The 16180-nt window shown below is 35.4% G+C and overlaps 2 protein-coding genes and 1 long non-coding RNA gene across 5 annotated transcripts in view; 2 read left to right on the forward strand and 1 right to left on the reverse strand.

Moving 5' to 3' along the window:
• Positions 1-3040: 3040 nt before the first annotated feature.
• On the forward strand, positions 3041-8060 carry LOC131959359 (voltage-dependent anion-selective channel protein 2-like). Of its 2 annotated transcripts, XM_059324545.1 has the most exons (9): positions 3041-3183; positions 4734-4805; positions 4933-4982; positions 5674-5826; positions 5915-5967; positions 6071-6298; positions 6394-6544; positions 7265-7322; positions 7418-8060. In XM_059324545.1, exons 2-9 carry the CDS (start codon positions 4739-4741, stop codon positions 7507-7509), a joined length of 852 nt encoding a protein of 283 aa, XP_059180528.1. In that variant the 5' UTR covers positions 3041-3183; positions 4734-4738; the 3' UTR covers positions 7510-8060. The 2 variants fall into 2 exon arrangements, with proteins under 2 accessions (XP_059180528.1, XP_059180529.1); XM_059324546.1 differs by lacking the exon at positions 3041-3183 and having other exon boundaries at positions 4758-4839.
• A 304-nt stretch (positions 8061-8364) lies between these two features.
• LOC131959358 (catechol O-methyltransferase domain-containing protein 1-like) lies at positions 8365-15751 on the reverse strand. 2 transcript variants are annotated; one of them, XM_059324544.1, is made up of 7 exons: positions 15618-15751; positions 12902-13026; positions 12664-12769; positions 11701-11819; positions 10956-11010; positions 8861-8994; positions 8365-8763 (listed from the first exon to the last, which is right to left on the reverse strand). In XM_059324544.1, the coding sequence occupies exons 2-7, from the start codon at positions 13004-13006 to the stop codon at positions 8611-8613; spliced, it is 672 nt and encodes a 223-aa protein (XP_059180527.1). In that variant the 5' UTR covers positions 13007-13026; positions 15618-15751; the 3' UTR covers positions 8365-8610. The 2 variants fall into 2 exon arrangements, with proteins under 2 accessions (XP_059180527.1, XP_059180526.1); XM_059324543.1 differs by lacking the exon at positions 15618-15751 and adding an exon at positions 15123-15275.
• The window catches only part of LOC131959361 (uncharacterized), a 113956-nt gene continuing 108012 nt past the window's right edge, over positions 10237-16180 (forward strand). Inside the window, exon 1 of the long non-coding RNA XR_009389443.1 lies at positions 10237-10354. This is a non-coding gene — a long non-coding RNA (uncharacterized LOC131959361). The remainder of the gene's footprint in view (positions 10355-16180) is intronic.

Raw genomic sequence — 16180 nt, forward strand, 5'->3', positions numbered from 1 at the left:
TTCCAGCTGTCTTAATTGAAATTCCAATTGCCAATTACCTTGAGTGTTATAATAGGTTTCTCTGTGTAGAAATGTCCCAAATATTTTATGTTTACTGTTGGATAGTTGTATAGTGCTTTTTTTCAGTAATCATACAGTGTAAAAGCTCATAATCATATGACATTAATCTGTAGTGAAGAATCCTTAAATTTGTATGTATGTTTATATTAATTTATTTCATTTTGTAACAGTCAATAGGTATTTTTATATTTCATATACAGTGTTATAGCAACATGCACATGGAGAAATATGTTTACAGTTGCTCTTAACTATGTATTTATTTGAAACACAATGTGCTCTTTAAGTGTGATGTTGATTTCAGATTGGCCTCTACATTTCATTGAGAGAAACTTGCCATTGTAGTAAGAGGGACGTTGTAATTGATGTGATCATTACATCATGTTAGAAACATTGTAATTCATAATGGAGTTGACACATCCTTTCATCGAAGAAATGAAGCTGTTGTGTTCACATGCTCTTGCAAAGCCACATTGCTCGTTTCATGTCTCGTTCAGTCATTTCCATTAAAGAGCTGAAATCAAACCAGTTTCTTAGCTTTCTTTCCTCCTATCACCAAACAACCCCATAATGAATATGCACTATAAATGGGCCGGTGCAGTGTAGATCAGTTTATCAAAAGCTAATGTTTACTGTACATTTTAGCCAATATAAAGCTTTGAATTGAATATTTTTAACAGATTATTCCAAACTGTTTATTTTTAGCAACGCTTGAAACTAAATATAGACTAAATTTTATTTTAACAGAAATATCACAATTTTAAGCTTCGTCTTGGATACTTTTTCTAATGGAAACTTATGGAACCTATGATTCGTTCAAGGACTGACATAACGTTTAAACTTTGATGATGTTGGTTTTTACAGTTTTTTATACAATAAACTGTGTTAAAATTCAAATAAACATCAGGTGGAACCCTGGCAAAAAATGTGAAATTATAATTAATAAACTAGGACTGCAAGCAGTACTGAACGGGCTCTCGCAGTACACGCGTGTCGGGGCATGCTGCCGTCGGGGTGTGTGCGTTACAGGGGCCAGTCTATACAACCCCTATGAATTTCATTGCCTTAAGTGTTATAGTGTGGCCACGGTACCAAATATGAAATTAGACTGCCACCACAGTGCCACCTAGGGGCAGATCAATAAAACCTTAAAGGGTTATCCTCAGGAGGGCATTGACAATAATTGTACCAAGTTTTGTATAATAATGCACAAACTATCCCTTTAATCCTCATACAGTGTCTGAAGGAGGATTCTTAACTTAAGTTAGAGGAGGCAGGTAGCAATGGTGGAAAGTAACTATGTACATTTACTCAAGTACTGGACTTAAAGTAAAAATTTGAGGTACTTTTATGTACATTTTATGTAACTTCACACTTCTACTCCACTACATTTTGAGACATATATTGTACATTTTACTCCTCTACATTTAACTGACAGCTTTAGTTACTTTTCAGGTCAAGATTTAAAATGAAAAGCATGATAAATTTAAAATTATTACCCATTTTTATAAATTAACCCACTTAAAAGTTTATTAGGTAATTAAAATGAGTGGAGTGGAGTCATTTCACAGTGTGGTATTAGTACTTTTACTGAAGTAAAGGATATGAATACACCACTGTCCTTTTTACTTCTTTACTATTTTTTTTGTAACTTTTTTTGACTTTTTTTTTTTGACTTATTTTTTTTAGTTAATTTTTTGAATCATTTTTTTTTCTGCGTAATGCGCATGCGCGGCCCTTCTGCGTTTCTGCGCATGCGTGGCCTTTCTGCGCCTTTCTGTGCGCAGCACAGCAGGGCCACGCATGCGCAGAAGCACAGCGGGGCCGCGCATGTGCATTGCGCAGGAAAAAAATAAAATACAAATAAATAAATAAAAAAGTTTAAAAAAGTAAAAAAAAAAAAAGTTTTAAAAAGTTTTTTAAAAAAAGTTTAAAAAAGTCAAAAAAAAAAAAAAAGTCAAAAAAAGTAACAAAAAAAAGTCAAAAAAACTTTTAAGTGGTTTAATTTATAAAAATGGGTAATAATTTTAAATTTCTCATGTTTTTCATTTTAAATCTTGACCTGAAAAGTAACTAAAGCTGTCAGCTAAATGTAGAGGAGTAAAACGTACAATATATGTCTCAAAATGTAGTGGAGTAGAAGTATAAAGTTACATAAAATGTACATAAAAGTACCTCAAAATTTTACTTTAAGTCCAGTACTTGAGTAAATGTACATAGTTACAGTTGCAGGTCGTTGCCTGCTTGGGCCCTAATAAGATAACACTGGGAGTCCCTTACATCAAGAAACTCCTGAAAACTTGCTGCATTTCCTTAGAATGTTATATTAAATGCTAGAAAACAATTTTTCAAGGTATCAAAATGAAGGCAACCATAGCAAAAAATTAAAAATGATTAAAACATTTTTTATAAACACTGAGATGGACATTATTGCCACTTTTTGTTTGTTCATGGTAATCAGTAAAATCTTTAAAGTCAGAACTCAAATATTTTTTTCTTTTGTCACCCTAATCTTCTTCCGTAAATCTCAGTAATATGAAAATTATGAAACTGCTTCCTCTGAAGCCACTGAATATGTTATTGTTAATGTTAATGTTTATATTTATTTGCTTAATATGTATGTACTTTTTTATTTGTATATTATTGTTTTTAAATTATTTATTTTTTTTAAATAATTTTGTATCTTTATTTAATCCCCCCCCTCCCCCCCAATAAATTGATTCAATTAATTGATTAACAAAATAAAACATAAAAATGGAAGGAAAAAAATCTGTTAAAACCGTTACGTTACCATAGTGATAAAGCGGTCTTAATCTTGCCTGTGTGCTTGTAACACACACTTGGCATTGAAAATTTTTTATTTTGCAAATAACAATAACTACGTTTGTTGCTGTCAAACCACCATCTTAACTGACTGGTGGAAAGTTACGAAATAAACATCTCGTTTCGATTTCAGACAGGCACTAAAATAAACAGCTATATTTTGGGTCCTGCGGGCGCCGAGGTCAGGAGGGTGTTTGTTGCGGTGTCTCCTCCATATCGTCCTACACCGGCCCCTGTCGCTTTTTCTGCCGCTTTTCCTCCCTCACAATTTGACAACAACATCCTCGACAACAGTAATACTCGGTAAGTAAAACACCGAGGAATTCCTTCGGTTGCTCGAGTTTAGTTTGTTTGAAATGTCGGCAAGATGATTATCAAACGTCCCATTTGCTAGCTAGAAAACGCCCCCTACCACCCTCATGTGTTCAAACTCCTTCATAAAACCGAAGCAGGCTTAAGTAACAGAGGAATATTTCTGACAATTCACTTTTTGAATAGTTAAAATTACGAATGAGCAGTCCTCAACTGAGTATTGAATTCACTGAAAATCCCTCTAATTTCTGTCAGCATTGTTTCACTTTATCTCCCAAATGTTCCTCCACAGACGGCTGCTTTATTAATCATATTCATGCAGAATTATACCGGTTATGGTAGAGAAAAAGACACACATTACATGGTGTTATCCAGGTTAGCTGCCACACCGTTAGACCTTACGTTACCTCCAGCTATCGTGCTCCTAGTTACTGTAAGCAGACCGTTTGAAGTCTGCGGTCTAACCTTGACAGCGAGGAGACGTGACAGCAGAATCAAGGAGTAATGGAGAGTCTGAGTCAAGTGGTGCAGGTGTCTGACGATACAAACGGCAGGCAAGCGACAACACTTTATAACTATAAGATATAAAAAATAAGATATGTCATGCTTAAACAAAATCATTAATTGTAGTCAATGCTGTAGACAATATTTTAGAAAAATGTTCAAGCTCCTCGTTGTCTTCGCCCAAATAATATTTAATTTATAGTTACAATTATACTTCTCATCTAATTTATTTTGTTAATATTTTTGCTGTTTAATTATTACCTAACAAGGAGATCTAAATTCTGTTTAAAAACCTTCTCCACTTTACAAGGAATACATTTCTCATAGGGAAATAGTCTCCTTTATTATTATTTTTGGCCCAAAAGCTGTCAATTTTAAGTCTAAAAACTGTTGAATCTGCCTACAAAATACCACAAAGTCTTAAAGATACAGTGTGTTGGATTTTTGATGGGATCTATTGGCAGATTTGAAATAAGACGTTCATATTTAGGTGTTCATTAGCCTATAGTCACCTAAATCTAATAAACATTTTTCATTAGTTTAGAATGAGCTCTCCATATGTACATAGGGAGTGGGTCTTCTTTCATGGAGTCCAGCATGTTGCACCGCCATTTTTCTACAGTAGTGCAGAGCGGACAAACTAAACACTGGCTCTAGAACGGGACTTTTGATGTTTTTAAGTTACCTGAAGGCCGCTGAGGTGTCGTCAATTGGTTGCTATCTGCAACCTCATCCCTAGATGCCACTAAATCCGACACAAGAGATGTTTTTTTTTAAATTCTACAATAAAAAAATCCCTCATGTAACATGTTGGCTATAATGCACAAATTCTTTAAAAAGATACCAAGAAGATACCCCAGCATCCTTATTGGTAATCACAGCAGTGATTGTTTTTCATTGTTACAATGTCTGACTTTTTTCAGTTTACAATGCATACTTTTCTGACTTTTATGTTCACATGTTCAGTATCAATAATTCACTACATTTATGGTTCTTCTTTACCATCTACACTCTCTGAAATGCCCCTTTTGTGACAGGCAAAATGGCAGTCCCTCCAACATATGCAGACCTTGGAAAATCAGCAAAGGACATCTTCAATAAGGGATATGGTAACTGGAAGCAAGATAAAAGGCAGTTTTTTAAGTGTGTATTTATTGATCCTCAGAGGACAGGTCGGCTGTTTGAAATGCATCACTAAGCCCAGCAAGTAGTTCTTCACTGTCTTTGTCCTTGCAGGTTTTGGCCTGGTTAAGCTCGATGTTAAGACAAAGTCTTCAAGTGGAGTGGTGAGTTCAGCTGTTACTATATATATATATATACAGTTGTTCATGCAGGTATTATCAGCTTATTTTAGGTTATCCCAGATTTTAGAACATTTTTAACATATATGTTGACTGAAAATGATCAAGAATGTGCAGTACCAAAACACCAACTAGTGTTTTATACTTATATTGAAATATAGTTTGTTTATCAGACAGCACTGAAAAGTCCTGTTTAGTACATGTTATGCTCACAATTCTTTAATTAACCAGTTTAAAACGATCATTATCAAAATTGTTGGTTCATGTTATGTATTTATTTTAAAAAATTAATATCGGCTAATACAACCATGATTCTGAACTGTGGGACGCTGTGTAAAACGCAAATAGAACAGAATACATGAAATTCAGATTTTTTTCAGAGTGTATTTACAAAAAAGTATCTAAAATACATTAGTTTGAATACAAAATATATTGTCTTTGTACAATTTTCAATTGAATATGTGTTAAAAATGATTAGTTTGCTTTCTGTTTTTATTTATGTTTTAGACAGTGTTACTGGGCAACTATTTTGGATTCAGGGTTGTATAAGAGTTTATTAGTATCCAACCTTTACTGTATTTATTCTCTAAAATTGTAGTATAGTGTAGTGGATGAACTACTCCATCCTGCCGTACTGTTTCCAGGTAGAATTCATTTTCTCTTTTGGTCACTTTAGGAGTTTAAAACTTCCGGCTCATCCAACGTGGACACCAGCAAGGTCACCGGAACCCTTGAAACCAAGTACAAGTGGGCTGAGTACGGGCTGACCTTCACAGAGAAGTGGACCACAGAAAACACACTTGGAACTGAAATTTGTGTCGAGGATCAGGTAAACTGAAAACTCTGCTTTGATGTTGATCATCCCACTAATGCAACACCTCTAAATTAAGTATGACTGATGGAATGATCTTCTTCAGATCACCAAGGGGCTGAAACTTACCTTTGACACTACATTTTCGCCTAACACTGGGTGAGCTACAGTTTATGTTAATCTTAAAATCATGATGTGCAGTGATAGAATAAAGAACACCTTTCTAGTTTAATTTCTTCACTTTTTATTCCCTTTTTTACAGCAAGAAGAGTGGCAAGGTCAAGACGGCTTACAAAAGGGAATACCTTAATGTTGGTGTTGATGTAGATTTAGATTTCGCTGGACCTACAATCCATGGAGCAGCAGTGGCCGGCTACGAGGGCTGGCTGGCTGGCTACCAGATGACCTTTGACTCGGCCAAATCTAAGATGTCCCAGAGTAACTTTTCAGTTGGTTACAAGACCGGAGACTTCCAGCTCCACACCAATATGTACGTTTTGGAAAAACAAGTATTCAAAGTGTGATGAGGAACTTGAAGAATGCTAACATGATTATGCTCATTTTTTTGCTGTTTTCTATCCTCAGAAATGATGGTTCAGAGTTTGGTGGATCCATTTACCAGAAGGTAAATGACAACCTGGAGACTGCTGTGAATCTTGCCTGGACAGCAGGCAGCAACGGCACTCGTTTCGGAATTGGTGCCAAATACCAGTTAGATTCCAGTGCCTCCATATCAGTAAGTGTCTTTTTGTGTCCTTTTTTCTTCTCCCGAGGACATTATGTTTGACGCATGTTTGTCAGCAGGGTGTTTAAAAAATGTGTTCACAGTTCTGTGAAAATTTGTTGGAAGTTAGGCCCTGAGCCAAGCAACAAGGGATTGGTGTCTGTGAAGATTTTTAAAAATCCTTTGACAGGCTGGTTTTGAACAGTTTTCAACATAACTCTTGAATTCATACACTAATTATAATGAAACTTCCCACAAATATCTATCAGGATGCAAAAATGAAGCAGTATAAAACTATTTAAAAACAAAACTTCGCTTGAACGTACATCAGTGTGATAGGAACTAGAAAAAATTACTGAAAACTTTTTGGGGGAAAATGTATTCAATGTGTTCTTTGAGTTGTTAGTTGGGCTCATGTTGCATCCTGCTAATATGTAGGGGTGGGGTTCATGACCTATACTGCAGCCAGCCACCAGGGGGCGGCAGATATGTCTTGGCTTCACTTATGGGGAGCTGTCAGGCTGTCCAACTTTATGTACAGTCTATGGTCTGGACAGATGTGAGTGATTAGTGGAAGCATTCAAATAGTAATTCTAGCTTCTGCTTACTTCAATGTTAAACAAACACAGTGTATCAAATGATAATTTAAAAAGCAAGAAATGGAAGTCTGAGTTGCCTTGCTGTATATACATTCCCTATTTTTTTTTAAATAATTTGATGCTTTTTCTCCAGGCTAAGGTGAATAATGCCAGCTTGGTAGGAATTGGATACTCCCAGACTCTCCGGCCTGGTAAGAACCATCTCTTGTCTAATATACAATTATAAACACATGGACCTATTTTTCTCTATCTTAAACCATATATGTATTTAATTTTTGTGTTTCAGGTATGAAACTAGTCCTCTCTGCACTGGTGGATGGGAAGAACATCAATGCTGGTGGTCACAAACTTGGTTTGGGCCTGGAGCTGGAGGCATGAGGATCTGCTCTGCCATTTCATAAGAAGAAGAAGAGAGAGATCAGCTGAATCTGATCCTGAGCAAACCTGTCTGGTCAGCAACAGATATTTTAAAGAGATGAAGCCAAAATAGAAAAGAAAATCCCAGTTCTCAAGCACTGTTAAAATGGAAACCTTTCCACCAGCTTCCTTTTATTGTGGTTACAATAACTAGTCATGTTACAATCACATGTACTTCTCAGTTACTCCTTCTGCCAATTGATCCTCACTAGTTGTAAGAAAACCCCTCCTCTGGGTGCACCATGTCCAGGAATGGTTTCAAAAAAGAAAAACCTTGCTTTTTTTTGCTGAAGTGTGATAATGTAGAATGTAAACCTGAGCTGTTAATTTGCACAGTAGAATATATCTTTATTTAAGCTTTTCCTCCTTTGTTTTATTTGCACATTTTATTTGTATATTAGTAGTAATGTTCCACCTGTTGGAAGGTTTACTCCAACAAAATATGCTTATCAAGATCGAAGCCAATCTAGTGGCTGCTCTTCACTTATCTTTCTAGAGAGGCTTAATTGTGCTGTGTGATGAGTTTGAGACCTCAGCAACCTTAAATACCTGCTTCAAAATTATTTTTTTTCCCTCAGTGTGACATGAGTGAAAGAATATCTGAGTGAATCATCCACTTTTCTTCCCATTTCCGAGGACTGTGACACTAATCAAGAAGCAGTTTGTGTGTTGGCTTGTGTCTAACCTTTGCAATAAAGTCCTGAAATCAACCTTCGTCCTCTCCTGTTTTTGACAACAATACATAATCAAACAGCATGGTGAATAGAGTCAAATTAAGTTGGTAAATAATGATGCACCACAAAAACAAATGGCATGTGAAGTTAATTTTTTATTAAATCGTTTTAACTAGAAGACTGCACTTTTTCTTGAAACTGTAAAATGATTAAGTTACAGATTCTGAGGTTATAAAACTGGCACTTAAATTACTTGCAGCAGCGATACAGCAATCTATAATTTCCGATGTTTCAGATCATATATCCAATAGTTCACAAAACTTTACATACAATATCCCAGAGTTATTTTCCAAAGCTTTTAAACCACTGCACTTATTTGTTATCTGTCCTATAATTTGATAGCTAATGTCAGCCCATCTCCCACTGTGAGCATGCTCAGGCTGATTCGAGTATCTTTGTGCAGCTTCTTGTTCAGCCTGTCGATGGCCACAGTGTCTGGGTCGTCAGGGCTTGGATCCAACACTTTTCCACCCCACAGCACCTGCAGAACCAGAAGGAAAAACGAGTTTAGAAGATTACTTGTTTGACTCTTCTCTTAATGAAAAAACTTAAATAACTGTCTTGGTTGAGGCCCCTACATTGTCGACAGCGATGACGCCTCCTTTCCTCAGCAGTTGCAGAGACTTTTCATAGTAGTTGTCATAGTTTACTTTGTCTGCGTCAATGAAGACAAAGTCGAATGTTTCAGCCTGGCCATCTGTCAGGAGATCATCTGAAAGAGAGAGTTAAATCATACCTCAGGTTATATTTAACATCATCACGGTGTAATTCATCTGTCACCCAAAATCTACTTCTGGTTAACAGTATTCTCTAAGACTAATAGCTATCAAAGTGAAAATAGTGTTTTAGATTGATTAATCTTTCTTTATTTGAACATGTTAGGGACAAACAAAATATTTATAATAATTAAAAAATATATAATAAAATAAAATAGAATCAAAATCAAGCAAATACCATTTTCTGCAGAAATGTAGCAGCCCAAATATATTTTTCACCACTTGTCAAGTCCTACCCCTTTTGTTTTTTACTTTTACATTTTTTCCAAAGATATTCCATAACCATTTGTCACTTCAAAATATTTCAAAATTACCCATTACAGCAAATAATATATCATTTTGGCTAATTATGTGTATCTGAAATTGTGCAAAAAAATTCTGAGAGAAATATCTTTGCTTATTAAAAAACTATAAACAAACCCAGCTGGTAAGAGTAGTTTTATTTACTATTTATATATAGTAAATAAAACTATTTTTCTATTTAGATAAATACTTTATTATACAGATAAATACATTATTATGATGTAACAAAGGATGGCTATTGGCATAGTAATAACACTGTGTGTAAATTATGTAACTTAAGAGAAATAAATTACTTAGGCAATTTTTTGAACATGCCTTTGTGACTTAAGCAAGATATGGTAACACTTTATTTTGAAGGTGTCTACATAAGAGTCACACAAGCCTGTCAGAAACATGACATGACAAGTATCATGAGCATTAATGTTACTTCAAAGTGTCATTATTGTTCATGACTCATCCCATGTCTTGTTTATGACACGCTCATGTCACTCTTATGTAGACACCTTCAAAATAAAGTATTACCATATCTTGCTTAAGTCACAAAGGCATGTTAAAAAAATTGCCTAAGTCACATTTTATTTTGATTTAGGCATAATAAATCTGCTTAAGTCACACACTTGACATAGGCCATTATATCTTAAAGGGGTAAAATCACATGATCTGGTCAACTGAGGACGTAGGCGATTTTACCATAGGTGGCCGGCGTCATGAAGAGATGATTTAGGCAAAAAACAACAACAATTTTGACAAAAAATGGCTTAGGCGATTATTTTAACGGTGTGACGATATAGAAACTTTAGGAGAAGAAAAAGCCACGTGTTTCAAATGACTTACGCACCTGACGTCATCAAACGTCATCACTGTCACGCCGCCGTTCAGCGTTTGACGCATGTAGGGAAAACTTTAGAAAGTTAGCTAAACGGCTAAAATGCTGAAACACCTTTGTTGAGGAGAATAAATAGAGGAACAGCAAACAGAACAATAGGAATACAGGTAATTAAGCCGCTAACTTCCATTATCTTTGCTAACGTTATCTTCAGGTTGCTTTCTATGTCATATATGCGGGTAAAATCAGCCGCGTTACTTAGCATCTAGTTTAGCTCATTGGGTTTGGCTAACACGCAGCTGCTCGCTAAATTGGACCTGGTTGTTGTGCTACATGTTAATTAAAGCAAGAACAATGTACAATGTACATTTTTTTTTCACTTCATGTATAATTTTTTTTAAAATTACCATAAACCAGCATTTTACTGTTCTCCGAGTAGGGTTAATTTTAACTACTTTTATGTGGTTTAATTTATAAACGTGTAATCATTTTAAAGTAATCATATTTTTTCATGTTAAATCTTGTCACTAAAGCTGGCTGCTAAATGTGGTGGAGTAAAAAGTACAATAATTCTCCCTAAAATCTAGTGAAGTAGAGTTATAAAGTTACACATTATATATATATATATATATATATATATATATATATTAAAATACAGTACTAATTCTACCACGTGTTTTTGCCCTCTAGAATGACCTTAACAACTTTTGCATCACAAAATTGAATATCTCCTGTTAAAACAGTAAGTTAAGAGATGTATTACTGTACCTAGAGTTTTCACTGCTGGCTGTAAGCGGAGATCAATTTTTTGATCGACTCCAGCCTGTAAGCGAGAAGAAACAGTGGTATTGTCAAAAGTAAAAGCAGCAGATCAATTGTCTGACAGAAGAGAAACGGTATATTGCAGTATACCAGGATGTCTTTTGTAAGTGTATTTACATGCATGATAATATTTTTGAGTTGGTTTATCCAGTTTACAATAACGTAGTTTTCCTATATTCTGGATAAGTCAAGATAAAATGTTGATATCAGCGTTGATACAGCTGAATGTTCCAATTGCTCATGAATACAAGAATGCATATAAACAAGCATGGTAAGATTTACCATTATCCAATAATGAGCAGTTATTAAAAATGCAGTGTGCTTGGAATCATTGCTAAGGAAGTGGAAGTCTGCATTTATTAACTGTGACCAATCCGGATAAACATTGAAGGCGGAGTTGCTGCAAATCATTTCAGAGATGATTCGTTTTATGATTATTAAAAGACTTGGCAGACTGGTCCTGTAGTCGTCTTTTATCACGCTAAAAGACTGACAGACACTAAATCTGCTGCACATGCAGATGCACAGACGTGCGTCAAACAGAGCTGCAGGACGTCTATTACCTGGGGTGCAGAAAAATCCTCTGATTAGCACTTTGCGTTATGGGAATAATACAGCAGTGTTACATAACATATACAGAACCCCATTATAATATAGTGTTTTGAAAAATACTAAAACATATGACTGGTACCTCTTTCCAGAAAGGTTTGCCAATGTTGGTGTAGGTTTCACTGATATCACATGCCACCATAACTCCATCATCAGGCAAAGCCAGTGCAATGTTCAGTGTGTTATAGCCTGTGTATACTCCTGCAATGAGAGGCAAGTAAATCAGTATGATAGATGACAATAGAGGGGCAAAATTATTGACACTAACTACACCAGACTTCAAAGTCAGACTAAAACTGACACTGATTAACTTCTTAAGTCTGATCATTTTCTATCGCTGAACATTTTACTAGCTTACCTATAAATCATCTGTGCAGTCTCTCACCACAGAGCTTAATCTCTAACTGTCAAGTCGGTGAGAAATCAATTCATGACCTGCTTCACGCTAAAGCGGATTTTAGACTAACCCTGTTACCACAGTATGTACAGTACAATTATTTAACCACAGAAAAATCTGTATTTTAGTCTATACAAACTGATGTTGTTATTGGTTCTTTTTTTTCTAACTATTTATTTATGAACATTTTTTCACATGACACCAACCGTAAACAAAAAAAACAAGAATAATGAACAAATATGAGGTCATGAGATGGTCAATAAATTAGGCAAATTTGGCAAATTGAAAATAATGTACCCATTACACAAAGGAATCCTGATAAATATTTCTGATTGGATAAATAAATACACAATTTATTCTACCTTTTTGAAGTCATATGTAGTATGTAGCAATGGGGCATTTCTGAGTTGGTTCTTGTTTTTGAGCGTAATTCTAATGCTTTTCTTGGCCTATGTAAAGCACTTCGAATTGCCTCTATGTCAATAAACTCAATTTGCAAAAAACTGTGAAAATTGATTTCTCCAAGAAACTTGATTTCTTGGCTTTTGGTCATGTAAAGGCACCTGTGTCTGAACAGGGTAATGATTGTTGAATCTCAATAATGACAGATGAACATGTTTCAGAGACTGGATGTGATGCAGTTCTTACCAATCTCCAATGCTTTCTTGGCTTTAATTAGTTTTGCCAGATTGGCCATGAACTGCGCCTGCTCACAGGCAACCATCATGATGCTCATGGACTCTTCCATTGTCCTCTGAAAGCAATGAGCGGAAACCAGTTGCATTAGTTTCACAAATTACACTGTGAAACATGATTACATACTATTACATAGAGCGCTTAATTGTGCCAGAGCACATCTGTATTCCGGATACCAAGATGTGCTTACTAGTCGGAGCTTTTTCAGGGCCGGATGCTCCCTCATTGAGTGACTGAGGACGTATTGCATCAGTGGGTTGTCTTTTCCCTTGCCGTGACTTTTGGAGATGCTCATCCTGGGAGATTTTCTTTTCCCTGAGGGACAAACATAAGACATGAAACAATTATAAGGATCTTAAGAGCATGATGATGCCATTCGACCTACCATCCAGCTTATACATCTTTCAGGAAGCCCAGTGGATGTACAGTAGTTATTTGATTTAGACTCGATAAAACTTATGATCTCAGTGGGCAAATGCAATTATTGCACCAGCAGCAACAGATCCAGATAAAGAAATGAAGACTGGAAATTGTAAGACAATATAGCTTGACAGGGAAATGCAGGGAATCGATACAATTAATCAATCTAGACCAGTGATACTCAATTTAGGACCCCTATAGCTGAACATTCTTTTAAATTCACAATGTAAATGAATAAATACACATTGGAATATTTTTTTGTGCTTTGAATTTAAATACAAACCAAATTCTAAAAAGGTTCGGACATAATGGGAAATATGCTAATCCTTTGTGACATATATTTGAAAACTATACAAAGACAGATTATATTTTATGTTCAAACTGATGAATTTGTTTATTGTTAATGTACACTTTGAATTCTAAATTTGAGGAATTCAGTGTTTTCATCCCAACTCTTTGACTAAGGTCTGGGCTAAGAGTCGAGTCCTCAAATCCTAGAAACTGCCCTGCGTAGACCTGAACTATCCTGCTACAACTTTTTACCTGATAAATAAGATTAAAGTTTGTTTTTGAACTTGGCCCTGGACTTTGTACTGGGCAGCCCTTTGTTTAATTAACTCTGTAAACTTGAGGCAGTAACCAAAGAAAATACAACACACTATGAAGTGAAAAATGGAATTAGAATGCAAATCTTTTTAGTTCAACTAATAATAAGCACAATTTTAATACATTTGCTTACGTTCTTCCATCCATCTGGTAATGCACAGGATTTAAAGCTTAACTGATGTATAATATTATCAGATTTGGGTCAGCCAAGTCAAGTCAAGATCCACATTGCAGCACTTTTGCATTGTTACCTCTTCCTAATTAAGATAATTCCTGAATTAAAGAGTATAAAGAACACCAAAAATAATGGTAGCATGTCAATGTCACGTGGACAAAACTGAAGGGAGAATAGTCATTGGTCAATTCACTGTTTTCTCTGTCTGATTTGTAGATAAAAGGTGTTTCCCCTCTGTCCAGACATACAAGCTTAGATCTGCACTGTCAACTGCTGCACTTTTAAAGTCAAATCGGTTCTAGATTTCCATCCAGAGCTTTGAGGCCATTTAAAACGTTATGTGACTTTAAAAAAAAAAACCGTAAATGCTAGATACATATTTATTTATCCCAAGGGAAATCAGGTATCCATCAGCTTATACAGAACATACTGTCAAGCAAACAGTACAGCAAAGCACACAGGAATATTCAAGATTTCAAAATAGAAAATAAAATAAAGTAAAACTGCAGAAAGGTTTCAATTGTTTTTTTCCCAGCAACAGAGCAATGTAACATAACTGTAACTGGTGATTAAAAATAAACACTGAAACAACTTTATAAAAAATGAGATGGTGAATAATAATTATCTTTAATAATAAGTACTGTAGAGTCTGTGCTCAAACTAAGTACCTTGCCTTCTGCATTTATACTCGTAGTTCAATACCTAAACTCTACATGCAATATACTTACTGCCTCATCTTTCTTATTTTATTAAGTTATTATGACATCAGCCATACTTGTTCGTCTTAAGTGTTTTTTTTTATTTTATTTATTTACCGGATTCGTCTCGTTTTTATCTGTTTATTGTTCATCCTTCATGCATCTTCAGTTGTGTCATTCCCAATTTCGTTGTATAGGTGTCAGTACAATGACAATAAAGTCTATTTTATCTTATCTTGAAAGGCAATAAGTGAGTTCAGAACAGGTGCAATATGGGCTAACAAAGCCAGTGACTGTAAAGATATTTTAGCAGTTTTAAGTCAACATTTCTTATATGCTGCACGGAGAAAAATATAAATGGTCACGGATAAGTTTTTTTTTTTTTTTGTCATAAAAATCACTACATTGATCATAGACACTGCCCTCTGCTGGTTTAATTCACCATATTCCCTACCGCCAGGTTACATTAGTGTCATAGCGATGTTAGAAATGTAAAGACTTGAACATCTTACCAAGAAAATAACCGGCGATTAAAACAACTCCAAGTGTGAGGGATCCAGCCAGTGCCTCTTTGGAAATATTACGAAAAGACATATTTTAACAGACAACCGCGCAATACCACACGATTAAGGGTAATCTGGTCCTGGGTTAAGCTCTTCCGTATTTGTTTAGCGTTATACCGTAATACTGAGTGTAGACGCGAATCACCGCTATGATCACAGCGCAATGACAAGCGTAGCGGACGTGTGTTGCGTGTATAATAATGTACTACGATCATCATGTGACCGTGTTTAGCACCGATAAAATGAGGAAAATGGAAAGTGTGGCGACTCCCAAGACAAACACAAAATGGGACAAATGTCCAATCCTTATTTGATAAATGCAAATTAACTAGACACATTCCTCTCAGAAATAATCATTAAAAACATGTTCAGCTGCGCCTTGAGCCCTGACATTAAATCCACAGCAGCTACAAATCGTTTATGGAAAAACAGACAAGGACTCACCACTCAAATTGCGTCTATTGTGTCCTGGGTCTGAGAGAGTGCCCTAATGAACCGCGAACCCTACGAACCTCAAGCTCCGTTCAGGCTCAGTCATGTATAGATAAAGGCAGTCATATGATCTGCAGCGGCTCACATGATAGGGCTGTAAAATTGACGCCCATCGATATATTTCAATGCTGCGTGTGTGTGAATGTCAAGATATCTTGCAATATTACAAATATGAATTAAGGTGTGGAACTGAGCCGTGATAGGTATTCACATGTCTGCATTAATAAAAAATAGCCTGATCAGTACCACAGTGTGAATATGTTACCTTACAAATAAAAGCCCTGCAGTAAAAATACAGTTAAGTGCTGAAATACTGTGACCAAAATATACATGTTTTATCACTTATACATAACTAAATTATGCGTTTAGGCAATTTAATACCTTATGAATTGTATTGCATTAGCAGTTGTTAATATTTTTTTATTAAATAATTATCATTCTTTAGTCCCTTATTGGCTTTTGATACACTTAATGTATCATTGACACACATTGATACACTTAATGTATCAATAGCA

Source organism: Centropristis striata, chromosome 21 (genome assembly GCF_030273125.1).
Source record: "Centropristis striata isolate RG_2023a ecotype Rhode Island chromosome 21, C.striata_1.0, whole genome shotgun sequence".
Taxonomy (NCBI): domain Eukaryota; kingdom Metazoa; phylum Chordata; class Actinopteri; order Perciformes; family Serranidae; genus Centropristis; species Centropristis striata.